General features: G+C 21.7%; 1 protein-coding gene across 1 annotated transcript in view; it reads left to right on the top strand.

Moving 5' to 3' along the window:
• Window positions 1–16,166, top strand: part of LOC122508493 (unconventional myosin-XVIIIa) — a 252,631-nt gene that overhangs the window by 28,342 nt on the left and 208,123 nt on the right. The window contains exon 4 of the mRNA XM_043621891.1: window positions 1,156–1,290. Within this exon, the coding sequence (XP_043477826.1) occupies window positions 1,156–1,290 (135 nt within the window). The remainder of the gene's footprint in view (window positions 1–1,155; window positions 1,291–16,166) is intronic.

The following is a 16,166-nucleotide window of genomic DNA, read 5'->3' as shown; positions in this document are numbered from 1 at the left end:
TTGCAAATTTCTAATAATAAATTGCTTTTGAACTTTCTTAAGAAAATTCAAAAGAAATTTTTCTATTTTCCTTTACTATTACAAATTCGCTTGCAAATTTGTAATAATAAATTGCTATTGAATTTTTTTTTTTTTGAAAATTCATTTTCAAGTTTCTTAAGAGAGTTCAAAAGTAATTTTATGGAAATTAGCGAGTTTGCTAATTTTATATTAAATATTAAAGTTATTTGAAATAAGAAAAATTACTGTAAAAAATTACTGGAGTATTTAAAAAAAAATTTTAGAGGCAAATGGAATTTGAATAATTAATTATTGTAAACTTAAAATCAAATAATTTGATTTATTTCAATTATGCGAATTTTTTTTATGTCAAATCAGCTAAATAACTGTTCTGAATTCTGCAGAGGTCGTTCACTTTTTAGACAAATCTTTTTATATAATGCGTCAGAGAAGTCAAAATCAAATCTTTACGGAAAATTTACAATTTTTTTTTTGAAAATTAAAGTAAAGATTTTTAAATATCTTTTTTTTTGAAAATTAAAGTAAAGATTTTTAAATATTTTTTTTCGAAATATTAAAGAGTAGATATTTTTAAATAATAAAATGTTTTGATTAAATTTTCGAGTTTTCCATTCAATTTAGTTTTTATTTAATTTGCAATAAGCAACAGTTGAGAATTTCCATTGATTATAAATAATTTTAGTTGCAATTATTAACTGAGATTAATTACTTGTAATTATTAAATTAATTTAAATATTTAATAAACAATGAAATTTAGTACATTTAATAAATTAATAAATTAATAAATTAATAAAATAATAAAATTAACAGTAATTAATAATTAAAAATTAATGAGGAACAGAAGTATATTGATAAATAAATATATTATCCCCCTATATAAATAAAATTAAGTGAAAGGAATAAAAATGACAATGGAAAATAAAATAGAATAGAAACAGTAATTCTTAAATATTAGGCCCTATAAATTAGACGATAATATATTTTATAATAAAATATAATGATAATATAATTTATAATAATGATAATAATAATAATAAAAATACAAACGTATATGAGCTTAGAAATGAAATGCAATTGTAAAACTAATTTAAATACGCCGATAATATTAATTATGGTGATTGTTTTTAATTACAGGTGCAACCAGTCGCTGAATTATCGGAATTATCGAGACGCGGTGGAAGTGATGGACGACAAGTGAAACTTGCACCTGCAAATATCCGCAGCGGTACTCTTCGACGATCGGGAAGTTTGCGCTTTCATCAAAATACGGTGAGTCATTTTTTTCTTGTCTTATTATTATTATTACTAAGTTCACTGATTTTTTATACAAAAGTATATACACCTAATTTATAATCCACGTGGTCACGAATTGTGAGACCGGATGTGCATGCGTTTCGTTTAACACGCGAGTCAACGTGTGCACGTGCTCACTTTACTAGTTTCGAATTCATTCATTAATTAAAATTTTCGAAGATATTCGACCAAAAAATAAAAAAGAATGTAATTAAGAAATTTTATACCTATGAATTTTTATTTTTGGTCTCAAGGGTAGTTTTTTTTTAATACTTAATTAAAATTTAGAAGATATGACGAAAAAGGTAATTAAATTTTTATGAATTTTTTTTTGTTCTCCTTTTTTTCTATAGAGAAGCTTTTATTTTTTAATGGCTTGTTAGTCATTTAGGTGCGAGAAAGGAAACGATATTACGTTATCGTGATAGAGTTAATTAGCCTAAACGATTTTGAAGCGAGTTTTTTTTTTATTTTTAGAAGAAAATAGAGGGGAAAAAATCGATTTCTTTGAAATTGGCCTTGTTAACATGGGCATAAATAATTAATTACCCATTGATAATGGTCAAATCGCTTAACAGTGCAGATCAATTAGTTTTTCTTTTGGTTTAACGCATTACTTTTTTTTTTTGCTTGTAATGAATGGTTTACGGTTCTGAAATTTCTCGTATTTTTTTTTTTTTGTAGGTTTCTTTTAATTAAGGAAATATTGAGTAATGTTGATTTTTAAGGGCGTTTACAGTCATTTTTTCTTCAAAGTTTTCTCCTGTATTTGGGAATTAGAAAAACAAAAATTTGCAATTAAAAATAATTTTCGATTAAAAATTAAGTCTCTGTTAAAAATTAATTTTTTATAAGAAATTGTATTCTGTATTGAAAATTAATTTTCTTAAAAAACTTTATTCTTTATTAAAAATTAATTTAGTCTATAAAAAAACTTATTTTTCTATTAAATATTAATTTACTATTAGAAAATTTAATTCTTTATTGGAAATTAATTTATTATTAAAGAATAATTTTTTTTTTAATTGAACTTTTAGTAGAAAACGATTTTTCAATCAAATTATTTTTTAGTAGAAAATAAATTTTCAATCAAAATTTTTTTTTTAGTTGAAAATTAATTTACAGCAGAAAATTATTTTTAGTAGTAAATTAATTTTCAATAGAAAATTACATTTTTTTATATAATATTAATTAATTTTTAATAGAAACTTCAGAGTTGCCGCAGGTCAGAGAATTCTGGGAAAAAGACTAAAAAAATTGAATTTTGAAGAAGTTGCAAATGATTGCAGAGATTCAATTATTTTCAAAAAATTTTTTAAAAATTATTCTCAAGATTTCAATTCTTTTTATAAATACATAATCAAATTCTCGTAAAAAAAATTAATTTTGTCATTATAATTAATAAAATTCTCGTCAAAATTTCAATTATTTTTAAAAATTTTAATAAAATTCTGCCGAAACATTTAATTTTTTTAATAAATAATAAAAATTTCACAGATATTCAATTATTTATAAATTTTTTATAAATTTCTTCGCAATAATTCAATTATTTTCATAAATAAAAAATTTTTTTACAGTACGCAATTTTAATTGATTTCCTCGAAGAATGTAATTATTATTAAAAAATTTATTAACATTCGTCAATAGAATTCAATTATTTAAAAATTAGTGTATAAAATTTTTTGAAAGATTTTAATTTTAAGAAACATTCAATTATTCAATAAATTATTTATTTTTGTATTTTAATAATTGAATTCTCTCGTAGAATTTTTTTAATCAAAATTTATTTAATAATGAATTTCAGTTAAAGTTTCAGATAATAATTAATATTTAATGAAAAATTACATTTTTTTCTAGTAAATTTATTTTTTATAAAGAATAAAGTTTCTTATAGAAAATTAAGTTTCTATCAAATTATTTCAATTAAATTTTATCAAACAAACTAAATTTAATTTTCAGTTAAAAATTAATTCTCTTTTGGAAATTAATTTACATACTATTAAAAAATAGTTTTCGATTAAAATTGTTAGATTTTACTAAAAATTGTACTTCTACAAAAAATTTATGTGGTAAAAAAGACACTAAATTTTCTATTAAAAATTCACTTTCAATTAAGAATTAATTTGCCATTAAAAATAAAAATTCTGTTTTCCAATTGCCCAATGCAACAACCTTGATTAGTTTCACAAGAAAAAGTTATGTTATTCAATTAGTATTTTATATATATACAGAGAGAAATATATTATATCTATTTCGATAAATGATATTTCAAAAGCATTTGCTACTTTTACACGATTAACGAAAAGCGAGAGAGCGATATTGCATAATCGGTCGTCGTCTCTCGCACGTTGTACTTTTTTTTTTCTTCTTTTACTTATATTGTATACCTTCTATACTCGTTTTGCTAACACGCCGCGGTGTCTGTTTCGCTCGTGAGATCGCCTTTGGTGGCAAAAGTAAATCAGCTGTAGCGTGAGAGAGCAAGGAACTCAAGTCGAATGAGAAAAAGTAAAGAAAAAAAAAAAAAAGAAACGAAAAGAAAAGAAAAGAAAAAAGAGAGAAAGAAAACAAGGCGAGCTTAGAAGAAAAGAAATAGACCATGGTCCCACTTTACATTTTAAATGTCCTTGTATCGTTTCATTCATAGCTTCTCTTTTCATCTGTCTTTCCATACACTAGTTTGGAATTTAAATCACGTTTAAAATGCTCGTCATTTTTTTGTATTTGTGATCTTTTGATGGCATTGTTGAAACTCGTCTGTAGCCCTTACTTATTATTATTACGATTACTGTTGTTATTTTTATTATTATTATTATAATTATTGTTACAATTGTTGTTACAATTGTTGTTACAATTATTATTTTTATTATTATAATTATTGTTACAATTGTTGTTACAATTATTATTTTTATTATTATAATTATTGTTAAAATTGTTGTTACAATTATTATTTTTATTATTATAATTATTGTTACAATTTTTGTTACAACTATTATTTTTATTATTATAATTATTGTTACAATTGTTGTTACAACTATTATTTTTATTATTATAATTATTGTTACAATTGTTGTTACAACTATTATTTTTATTATGTAGAAAGAAAGGTCATTATTTTCGAGTCAAATAATTTTTATTGTTACAACTATTATTATTATTACTTATTATTATTATTTTTATTATTATTATAATTATTATCACTATCATTATTATTGTTATTATCGATATTAATATCTTCGCTTCCTGAGTTATTATTATTATTATTATTGCCGTTAATATTTGCGCTATCTAAATTATTGTAATAAATATTAGAACTAGCGTTAATATTTTTGCTAATTAAATTATTTCTATAATTAGTAAAGAAAAAAAAAGTTTACGTGATTCTAATAGTCTACTAACCGCTTACTTAACTATTATCCAATTAATTATATCCTGGAATAAAATAATTTTTATTTAAATCAATTAAATTGTATTTATTTCAATTACCTGAAATTATTGATTCGAATACAATTTGAGATTGACTCCAAAAGAAAAATTATTTGATTCAAGTAAATATTTTTTTGATAATAAATAAGTAATCGGTTATTTGAATCAAATTTTTTTCAATATAGCGAAATTATATTCACGTTGGTAGTAATAATATTCATTATTTTAGGCAATATCCGGAAAAAATATTTATTAAAATAAAAAGCAAAAGAGAAGGAAAAATGAAAACTAAACATCAAAATAGGAGAAGAAATGAATGAAATGAATAATAATAATATAAATAAATGAAAGAAACTTTCAGACTTCGCACTAGATAATTTATTTTTAAAAAGTATCAAAAAGTAGATTTCAAACTAAAAAAAGTAGTAAAAAAAGTAGCTATAGAAAAATTAAACAAGACGAACAAAAAAAAACTCGTTTTAGATACTTCACAAAACTGACAAAAATTTCATTCTATATTTTATTTTCCTGACCTTTTCCTAATTTTTATCAAAAATATTTACTTCTTTCGAATCTTGCTAATAAATTGAATTCCTGCAACGAATTTTATTATTCATGAAAGAATTTGAATATTTGTAATAATAATTTAATTCTTGCGAAGAATTTTATAAAATTTTTTAAATAATTTATTTCTTTCGACTAATTTTATGCAAATTTTAATTTAAAAATTTGAATTCCTGAGAAATCTTTATTTTTCATGAAAAGAATTGAATATTCTTACGAAGATTTTTACAAAAAAAAATTTTAAATAATTGAATTTTGTTTGGAAATTTTTTGAAAATTGTAGATATAGAAAATCATGGAATTGTGAAAAATTTTTAAAAATAATTAAATTTTACAAAGAATTTTATTAAAATTTTTGAGAATAATTGAATGTCTGTGATGCATTTTATTAAATTTTTTTGAAAATAATTGAATTCCTAAAAATCATTTTATTATTTATGAATTTTTTAAAATAATTGAATTTACAAGAAAAAATTTATTACTTTTAAAAATAATTGAATTCTTGTGATGAATATTGTTATTTATAAAAAGAATCAAATTTTGCAAAGAATTTTTTTAACATGCCTCAAAATAATTGAATTTTCGGAAATAATTTTGTTATTTATCTTTAATAATTGAATTCTTTCGGAGAATTTTTTTTTGCAAATAATTGAATTCTTGCGAAGAATCTTATTAAAATTTAAAAGAATAATTAAATTATTTCAAAAAAAAATTAATTAAAATTGTATTTAAAATAATTGATTTCTTTCGAACAATTTTATTAAAATATTTAAAAATAATTGTATTTCTGAGGGAAATTTTGTTATTTTTGAAAATAATTGAATTCTTCATAAGAATTTCATAAAAATTATTTTAAATAGTTAATTTTTTTCGAATTATATAATAAATATTATGAAAATTTTATTTTAAATAATTGAATTCTTGTGGAAAATTTTATTTGTGAAAATAATTGGATTTTTCGCTTAATTAATTTAAAATAGTATTAAAAATAATTGACATTTTTCGATGAATTTCATTATTTATGAAAATAATTGAATTCTTGCTTTGAATTTTTATGAAAAATTGTTTTAAATAATTGAACTTCCATGAAAAATATTATTATTAGTGAAAGTAATTGAATTATTGTGAGGAATTGTATAAAAATTTTGTTAAATAATTGATTATTCGTAGTTTTTTTGAAAATGCTATTCTAAATTAATTCAATTCTTGTGAAAATTTTATTATTAATGATGATCCCCAAGTTTTGAACGTTCAAATGAACGAAATATTTTTTGTTGAAGATATTTTTATGAATTACTAATCACAAAAAAATTTACAAACTGAAATTTTACGTTTAGAAACTCAGTAATTAATTTTTTTGGATAGGGACGCAAAATAATTGCAATAAAAATTTAATTGGTTGAAGAAAAAAATAAATTTCGTTCATTTGAACGTTCAGAACTTTAGGATCTTTATTAATGAAAATTATTGAATTTTGGATGCATTTTATCAATTTTTTTTTAATAATTGAATTCTTTTTGAGAAATTTTATGAAAATACGAAATATTAAAAATAGAATTTCGAATATTTTTTGAAAATAATTGAATCATTTTAAAGAATTTGATTATAATTTTTGAGAATAGTTTTTTGATTTCTAGTATTAGCGAATTTAAAGTAGTGGAAATTCTCAAAAAACAGAAATAGTAGCTTTTAGTGGCTGAAATCTAAAAAAGTACTCAAATAGTAGCATAACGTAAAAAAAAGTAGTATATAGTAGGTTTTAGTAAATGAGTGCGAAGCCTGGAAATGTTACTAAATTCAACTATCTTTTATTTACCTATAGGGAGTTGAAAACTCGTCCAGACTATTTTTTAAACCTGAAGACTCTATTCTCTTCGGTTTTGGAAAAAAAATTCTTTTCATCGTTCAGCGACGACGCTAATAATTTTTAAGAACATTTTTTAATACGACAAAACAGTTTCTTTTTTTTCATCCGGAAATTATGATGCAGACATCATATAAAGAAAATTTTTTTGTCTAAAAATAGACAAAAAAGGATTGAAAAATTAGTTCTGTCACTTGATGTGTAGTGACAGAACTAATTTTTCAATCCTTTTTTGTCTATTTTTGAGGAGAGAAAAGACGATCCAGAAAATTCAGTCTTTTCTTGCGGTGCAGAAGAATATATAAACATAAAGGCATAAATCCGTATATTCATGTAATAAATGAGTTTGTGCGACGTGCAGGTTCATCAACTTCATGGAACAATGCGCGAAAGGGGTCGATTGATAATTTAGATTCGTTAGCATGCCAAAGAGACTCGGACTTCCAGTGTTGCTCGATGGTATTCATATTATGCCTTCCTGGACTAACGATTACGAGGTTAGAGTTCTTGAGTTGGTGGAGATGAGGCATTACGATACCAACTCACAGTATATACCGTTATACGATTACTATGCTGTGTATGCCGCCACAGGGAATGTGGGTGGAAAATCAAGAAAGACAAGGCAAACCCTTATATTAGGTGTGTAATAACACACCGAATTTCATATTTTTTTTTATTTTTTTCACATTCCCATCGGGGAAAATTCAGAATAATTCAATCCTAATTTTTATTTTTACTTTGGCTTCGCCACTCATCTACTAAAACCTACTATTTACTATTTTTTTACGTTATGCCACTATTTGGGTATTTTTTAGATTTCAACCACTAAAAGCTACTATTTATGTTTTATTTGAGAACATGGTTGCCACAGAGCCTGTAAATCCTGGAAAACCTGGAAAAAGTATGGAATTTAGAAAAGAGTATGGAAAACCTGGAAATAGAATGGAATTAAAACAAATTTCTGGAATTTCGCCTATTTTTAAAGATTTCTAACAAATTTTAATTTAAAATTATTATTCAATGATTTTTATCAATAATAACCTTTTTTTTACAGGGATTCAATTATTTCTATAAATACATAATACAACTCATCACAGACTTTCAATTATTTTTCATTTTTAATACAATTTTAATGGAATTCCTCGAAAAATGTAATTATTCTTAAAAATTTTATTAAAAGTCAGCAAAGAAATTCAATTATTTTAAAAACTTTTGCTACAATTTATTTATTACAATTTAAGTAATATTTTCAATAAATTTTTATAATTAAATATTTTCAAAAAATTAAATTATTTTGATAATAAAATTCTTTGTAACAATAAAATATTTTTCAAAATAATTTTCATAAAATTCTTCGAAGAAATTTAATAAATTTCAAAAATTGGTCAAAATTCAATTATTTTCAATGTCTACTATTAAAATAAAATTTCACAAAAGAATTCAATTATTTAAAAAGAAATTTTAATAAAATTCGTTTCGCAGGGATTCAATTATTTTTAAAATTATTTTAATTCTTCGCAGAAATCTAATTATGTTCAAAAATTTACAAATATTCTCGTAAAAATGTCAATTTTCTTTATAAAAAATAAAATTCCTCTACGAAATTCAATTATTTATCAAAAATTATAGTAAAATTCTTGGCAGAATTAATAGTAATTTCAATTATTTTTAATACAATTTTCATCAAATTTCTCGAAAAATGAAATTATTCTTGAAAATTTTATTAAAATTTGTCAAGAGAATTAAATTATTTAAAAATTTTGTTGCTAAAATTCAAATTTTTGAAAATTTTAATTTCTATATGAAAAATAATAATGATTTATTTAAAAATGAAGTTATTGATATTATTTTCGAATAATTTTCGTATTTAAAACCTGGAAAAATTTCGTTTTTTAATCTGGAAAACCTGGAAAAGTCAGGGAATTTGAAAAGAGCAGTTGAATTGTTTAAAAAGAATTTCATTAAAATTTTTGAAAATAATTTAATTCTTTAAAGAAATTTAATTAAAAATGTATTGAAAATAATACTTAAATTCTAATAAATAAATTATAGGAAGGCTTTTTAAAATAATTGAATTTCTTTGATGAATTTTAATAAAAATTTTTAAGAATTAAAATTAATAATTACAGTTTTTGAGGAATTTGATTAAAATTTGTATTAAAAATAATTGAAATTCTGCTATGAGTTTTATTATTTATGAAAATAATTAAATGTTTGCGTAGAATTTTATTCAAATTTTTTTTTTTAATAATGGAATTCTTTGGGAAAATTGAATTATTGCGAAGAAAAATTGTAAACGCAACTCTTTTAAAATTGAATTAATTTTGAAATATTTAAGAAAAATTTGATTTCAAGAATATGCACAATAACTTTAGAAAACAATAATTTTCCAGGATTCCGATCAAAATTCCCTGTCTTTTCCATAGGTTTATAAAATTCCCAGACATTTCCAGGGAATATTAGCGATGACGCTAATTTTGAAGGCATTAAAAAAATGTTATTGTTTAGAAAAAAATTTTCCCGTTTTTCAAAAAAAAAAAAAATTGCTAGACTCATAGAAATGTGTCTGATTATAGAAAATAGGGGGAGATAAGTTCTCAGTAGAGGCGCTTTTTAAATGGAGTCCCTTGAATGCGTATTGTTACTAATTGCCACTTTTTCCCCGGGAGTTAATTTTTTGTCTCTTGTTTTTGCATACCGTTATTTGTACATACCTATTGGCGTGCGACCTGATAAACCGTCCGACAAACTAGAATCTTATCGAGCGAGGAAATGTAACTTTTAAAAGAGACACACGTCATTCTCTCTTTAAATTCTCATTCTCTTTCTCTGTCTCTGTCTGTCTCTCTCTCTCTCTCTCTCTCTCTCTCTCTCTCTCTCTCTCTCTCTCTCTCTCTCTCTCTCTCTCTCTCTCTCTCTCTCTCTCTCTCTCTCTCGTTTTCGCGTAATGTAGGTCGCAATCCTTTTTTCCGATTTGGATTGGCATTTCCTTTAGATTCACTAAAAGATTAGACTCTGCTTTTTAATCCTTTCATTTGCTCATGGCACACAGATTGAAGAAAGCATACACTTTACAAAATTGCTTTCTTTTCTGTTTAGAGGAATTTTCATTTTTTTTTTGGCAATTTTCATGTAAATGTGGTTTTTTTTATTTTTTCCTATCCAAATCTGAATTAGTTATTTTCAATTTTTCATAGATGATAATTTTTAGTTTTTTTTTCATTTAATTTTCCATTTTTGATTAGTAAAATATGACTTATTATTTGTAACGTGTTACTAATTTTTTTAGTTGAATTTCTGGAAAATCAACGGGAATTTAATAAATATTAAATTTAATATTTAATAAATATTAATAAATTTAATAAATAGAAAAACCGAGAATAAGCCAGGAATTTTATGATAAACCGGAAATTTTTTCACCAAATTAAAAAAAGTTTTATTATTTTAATTTGTTTTGAAAAAAATCGCTTTTTATTTCAATTTTTATAGATATTTTTACTGTTCTCTAAATTTGAATTAGTCAAAAATAATTAATTTGATAGTAAAAAATCAGTCACTTATTCAAATATAGTACGTAAATAAATTTTTAAAAAATTATCGAATTAATAGGAATTTTGTGAAATTAAACTGAAAATAATTAAATTAAAACTTTTTAACAAATCGAATTTTTAAAGCATTTTAATTTAATAATTGATAAATAATTGAATTTTATAAAGAGTCACATTCTAATGTATTCATGTTTCTTAGTGCGAAGATTAATAATTAAAATTTTTATTAGTTAATTTAAAAAAAGATATACACTTAAATTTTTTTAATAAAATTGAATTTTCGCGAAATTTTTTTGAAAATTCTGAAAAATAAGATTTTTGAAATTTTTCAATTCTGTTCTTTCAAGATAATTGAATTTTTATAAACAAATAATTGAAAATTTTTGAAATAATTGAAATTTCTCTACATTCTATTAAAAATAATTAAATTCTTTTAAAGAATTTTATTCAAATTTTTCGAAAATAATCAAGGGAAGTTAGTCACCGTAATTATAATTTTATTTTTAAAAATTTCTTCGCAATATATTTAATTATTTTCAATAAGTAGTAAAACTCATTGCAGAATTTCAATTTTTTTTAATACAATATTTTTATCAAATTCCTTGAAAAATGTAATTATTCTTAAAAATTTTATTAAAATTCGTCGAAAGAATTCAATTATTTTTATAAGTTTCCATAAAATTCTAGAAAAACAATTCAATTATTTTCAAATTATAAATTTCCATAAAATTCTAGAAAAACAATTCAATTATTTCCAAAAGTAATAAAATTCTTCGCAAAAATTCAATTATGTTTAAAATTTTTTTTAAATTCTCCTCAAAATTTCAATTATCTTTATAAATAATTAAATTGTTCTCCCCAATTCAATTATTTTCAAAAATTTTAATAAAATTCTTAGCAATCATTTAATTATTTTTCATAAATAATAACATTCTTTGGAAGGATTCAATTACTTTTATAAACAGTAAAATTCTTTGCAGAAATTCAATTAGTATTAAATTTTCAATTATGGTTATGAACAGACAAGATTATTTTAAAAAATTGAAAAAATTCTTTGTTTAATTCAATGAGTTTCCAAATTTTTAATTAAAATTATTAAAAAAATATTATATTTTCAAAAAATTTAAAGAAACTCGTCAAAAGAGTTTTATTATATTCATAAAAACTCTAATAAAAATTTCTGAAGCCATTTATGTAGTTTTATTTATGTTCGAAATCAAATAAATTTAAATTTGATAAGAAAATTGATAAGAAAATTATTACTAAATCATTTAGTGGATGACTTTCTCTCTAAATTTGAATTAGGAAAAATGTTTAATAATTTGATATAGTGACTGACTTTTTGCTTTTGAATTAGGAAATTTTACTAATAAATTAGTAGAAATTACTAATTATTAGTATAATTTACTAAAAAATTAATAGAAATTACTATTTATTAGTATAATTTACTAATTCAAAAGTAAAAAGTCAGGGAAATTAGTAGACATTACTATTTATTAGTAAAATTTACTAATTCAAAAGCAAAAAGTAAGTTATTAATTAAAATTTTTATAAACATTATTACTAACTCAAATTTGGAGAATAGAGTGATTTTAATTTTATTTTCCGAGTTTTCTTTTGTATTTTATTTTATTTTTCTTCTTTACAAGGAAACTTTGTATTTATTTTACTCTTTTTATTTTTTTTTTATTTTAATTTTCTTAATTTTTATTCTATTTATTATTATTATTTTTGATTTTATTATGGATTTTATTTAATTCTTTTTTTTCTTTGTACCTTTTTTTTATTCAATATAAAATTTGTTTGTCTAAAATCTAAATAATAGGGTGAATAGGGTGAAAATTTATTTTTAGAATTGTATAAATAAAAATTCCCTTCATTTGTTTTAAAAATCTTAGAGAAAGAAATTTGTTTAATGAATCTAACGATTTTAATATTCGTGACATAATGTGTATACCCTTTTTCATTTTGGTTTGTGTATATGTATATGGAGAAAATACGTGATGTATATAATAAATATCAGCATGGTATAATGCCATTCAACAAAAGGTCTGACGGAAAAGAAGCGTCGAAAGTGAATGGCTTCCTCGTCAAGCTGACTGTGAACGTTAATGTCCAGGAAATAAATTACGTAACTTAAAAGTAATACGAAAAAAATAAGTATATAAATAAAAAGGAAATTATACCCTTTTTTTGACCACAGTATTTATAGAGATTAGTTTTCCGATTTAGTCGGAAAGAATTTTCGAAAAAATTTTGGATGATTTTTATTTTTCATTTAGCTTTTTTTGGAATTTCGATTTTAATTTGCTTTTTCTCTCGTCTTTTCTTCCCCTTTGGTTTTTTTATTTTGTTTTTCTTTTTTTATAGAATTCTTTTTAGAAATTCTATTTCTAGATGATTAGAAAATCAAAAACTATTTTTTCTAGAAATATTTTCTATGGAGGAATTCTAGAATATTTTTTTTTATTAAAAATTCAGTAAATAATTATAAATTTTAAATATATTTTTTATTATTTTTTGAGAATTATTTTTATTATTTATTATTTTTATCTATTTATTGTTATTTATAAATGATAAATGATCTATTTATTATGATTTTTTATTGTTCTTATTATTTGATTTCAAATTAAAATGAATGATGATTAAAATAATCTATTTTCTCCAAATATAGTTTTCCTAAAATTTTCCTAAAAAAAAAAATAAAAAAAAAAAAAAAAAAAAAATTATAAAATTATAAATTTTTTTTTTTTATTTTTTTTTATTTTTTTTTTTTTATTATAAATTTTTTTTTTTTATTTTTTTTTATTTTTTTTTATTTTTTTTTTTTATTATAAATTTTTTTTTTTTTAATTTATAAATATTTCCTTATTGTTGAAAGTAATTCTCGATGGAAAATTTAGTACGGTAGGGAAAATAATTTTACATTTTAATAAATAATAATAATAATAATAATAATAATAATAAAAATAGAATAAGAGGATAATTTATTGTATTGTAAAAATAGCGATGAAGTCATTTCGAAAATTTGTTATTCCAATATATAAAAGGGGGTGTTAATTTGTATCTTGTCTGCTTGAAATTGAGTTGATGTAATTAACGATTGATGAGTTCGTTAGTGAAACGAGTGCTCGGTTTTAACTAGTTCTCTCGACTTGGAGAGGACTTTATCAACTATAATGGCCTGCCAGACGTTTCTAATAGACAAGAGAGCTTTTGCTATATCATTCTCTCTCGATTTTCCAATATCGACTCTTGTTTCATTAAACAATCATTTCCCCTCATAGTAATTAAAAGAAAATTTTGTTATCCTAATTGTTTTTCTTTCGCTTCTTTTAGAAAATAATTATTGTACTTCCGAATTATCTATTTTTTAATTTTCTCCATCAGTAAAAGATTTTTCCATCAAAGAAAAAGGGAATTTTCCTTTTTATTTATTTATTTTGATTTTGATATTAATAATATTTTTTTGGTACAAGAAAATTAAAAATTCTTGCAACTTAAATGGTTTTTAATCGAGGAAAGTTTTTTTTTTCTTTTCTCTTTCCTCTCTTTAACGCAAAGTAGTTATAATTGCCTTGATATAAAGTGAGACGATTTCTTTCTCAGGAATTTAAAAAGTGCGAATGTTAGCATTTCAGTTTATCTTTAAAGGTTTCAAATCGTCGACTTGAATTATACTTTCCTTAAAACCTTTTGTATTTGCAATATAGGATTAGACTCTAGAAAATCATTGAACCATGAGGGAATCGTCCCTAATAATTTTATACTGTAATTAAAAAATTTTTGTTTTTAATTTTTTAGAGACGGTTTCCACAATTTTATCTTGTGTTTTTAAATTAAATTTGTTTTTTACATTCTTTTTGTAAATTTTTGTTTTGTACAACACTTTTCGTAAATTTGTTTTGAACATTTTTTTGTAAATTTTTTTTTGTACTTTTTTGTACTTTTTTCTTCATTTTTGTACTTTTTTGTACTTTTTGTACATTTTTTATACTTTTTTGTGGACTTTTTTAAATGGTTCTATTCAATGGAAAATTTTTTTCTTCAATTACAGACTCTTTTATTTTCTTATTTATTCTTTCTTCTCGTGTGTATATTTTTTATTGTCTTGCATATATAGAGAGAGAAAAATATTTCTGTTCATGTGTGTGTGTGTGTGTGTGTGGATGATGACACGCCCTGGGGCAATGGAGCAATTTTATGCGGGTGGTAAATAAATTTAATGGTCGTCAGGGTGGTTGGAAGAATTGCGTGCTTACGTGGCGTAAATCGTTTCCATCATAGGGTACAATCACCCCTACATATCATTATTGTCGGGTCTTTTCAATGTCATGACCGCCATTAAACACTCCCCCGACCCCTTCAACCCCAAACAATCAAACTTCTTTTTCAGAAGTTTATCAGAAAACTTTAATTTCGTATATCAATTACACGCTTCTTTATTTATACTGCAATCGAAATTAATTGGGTGTTAAACTTTACTTTCTACCAAAAAAAAAATAATATTTACTATATTATTTTATTATTAAATTAATAAATTTATTATTAGTTATTAAATTAATATAATAATGTTTATTATCTCTTATGCAAGTTCTGATTATAATTGTAAATAAAAATTTTTACTATACTAATTAAGTAAATAAAAAAATGGAAAAATTAAACAATAGTTTAAATTAGTGACTGACTTTTTGCTTTTAAATTAGTAAATTTTACTAATAAATAGTAATTTCTACTAATTTTTTAGCAAAATCATTAGTGAATAAATTTAATTATTGGCAAATTAAAAAAATTTCCTAATTCAAAAGCAAACAGTCAGGCACTAATTCAAACTAATGAGCATTTAATTATACTAATAGAAATTAAATTACCGATTCACTTTTTGTTTTTGAATTAGTAAATTTTACTAATAAATAGTAATTTCTACTAATTTTTTAGTAAAATCATTAGTGAATAATTTTAATTATTAGCAAATTAAAAAATTTCCTAATTCAAAAGCAAAAAGTCAGACGCACTAATTCAAAATAGTAAACATTTTTACTAATTCAAATTAAAGTAGTGGCCGACATTTTGCTTTTGGATTAGGAAATTTCACTAATAAATTAGTAGAAATTACTAGTTATTAGTCAAATTCACTAATAATTTAGTAGAAATTACTATTTAATATAGTCAAATTAGTAAATATTAGTAAATACTAATAAATTAGTAGAAATTACTATAAATTAGTAAAATTTACTAATAAATTAATAATTAGTAAATTAATTTACTAATTAGTAAAATTTATTAATTCAAAAGCAGAAATTCAGTCACTAATTCAAATTTAGAAAGAGTAGGAATAGTAAAAATAATATTAATAAATAATTTCAAAAAATTTCTGTATGAGGAAGTAGTAAAAAAGAAATAATTAATATTATGGTAATAATAATAACAATAATAATTAGAATTAGGGT

The sequence above is a fragment of the Leptopilina heterotoma genome, unplaced genomic scaffold (assembly GCF_015476425.1).
Source record: "Leptopilina heterotoma isolate Lh14 unplaced genomic scaffold, ASM1547642v1 Lhet_54, whole genome shotgun sequence".
In the NCBI taxonomy this organism is placed as follows: Eukaryota; Metazoa; Arthropoda; class Insecta; order Hymenoptera; family Figitidae; genus Leptopilina; species Leptopilina heterotoma.
The sequence above is the reverse complement of the archived record's forward strand: the minus strand, read 5'-3'. Positions and strand labels throughout refer to the sequence as shown.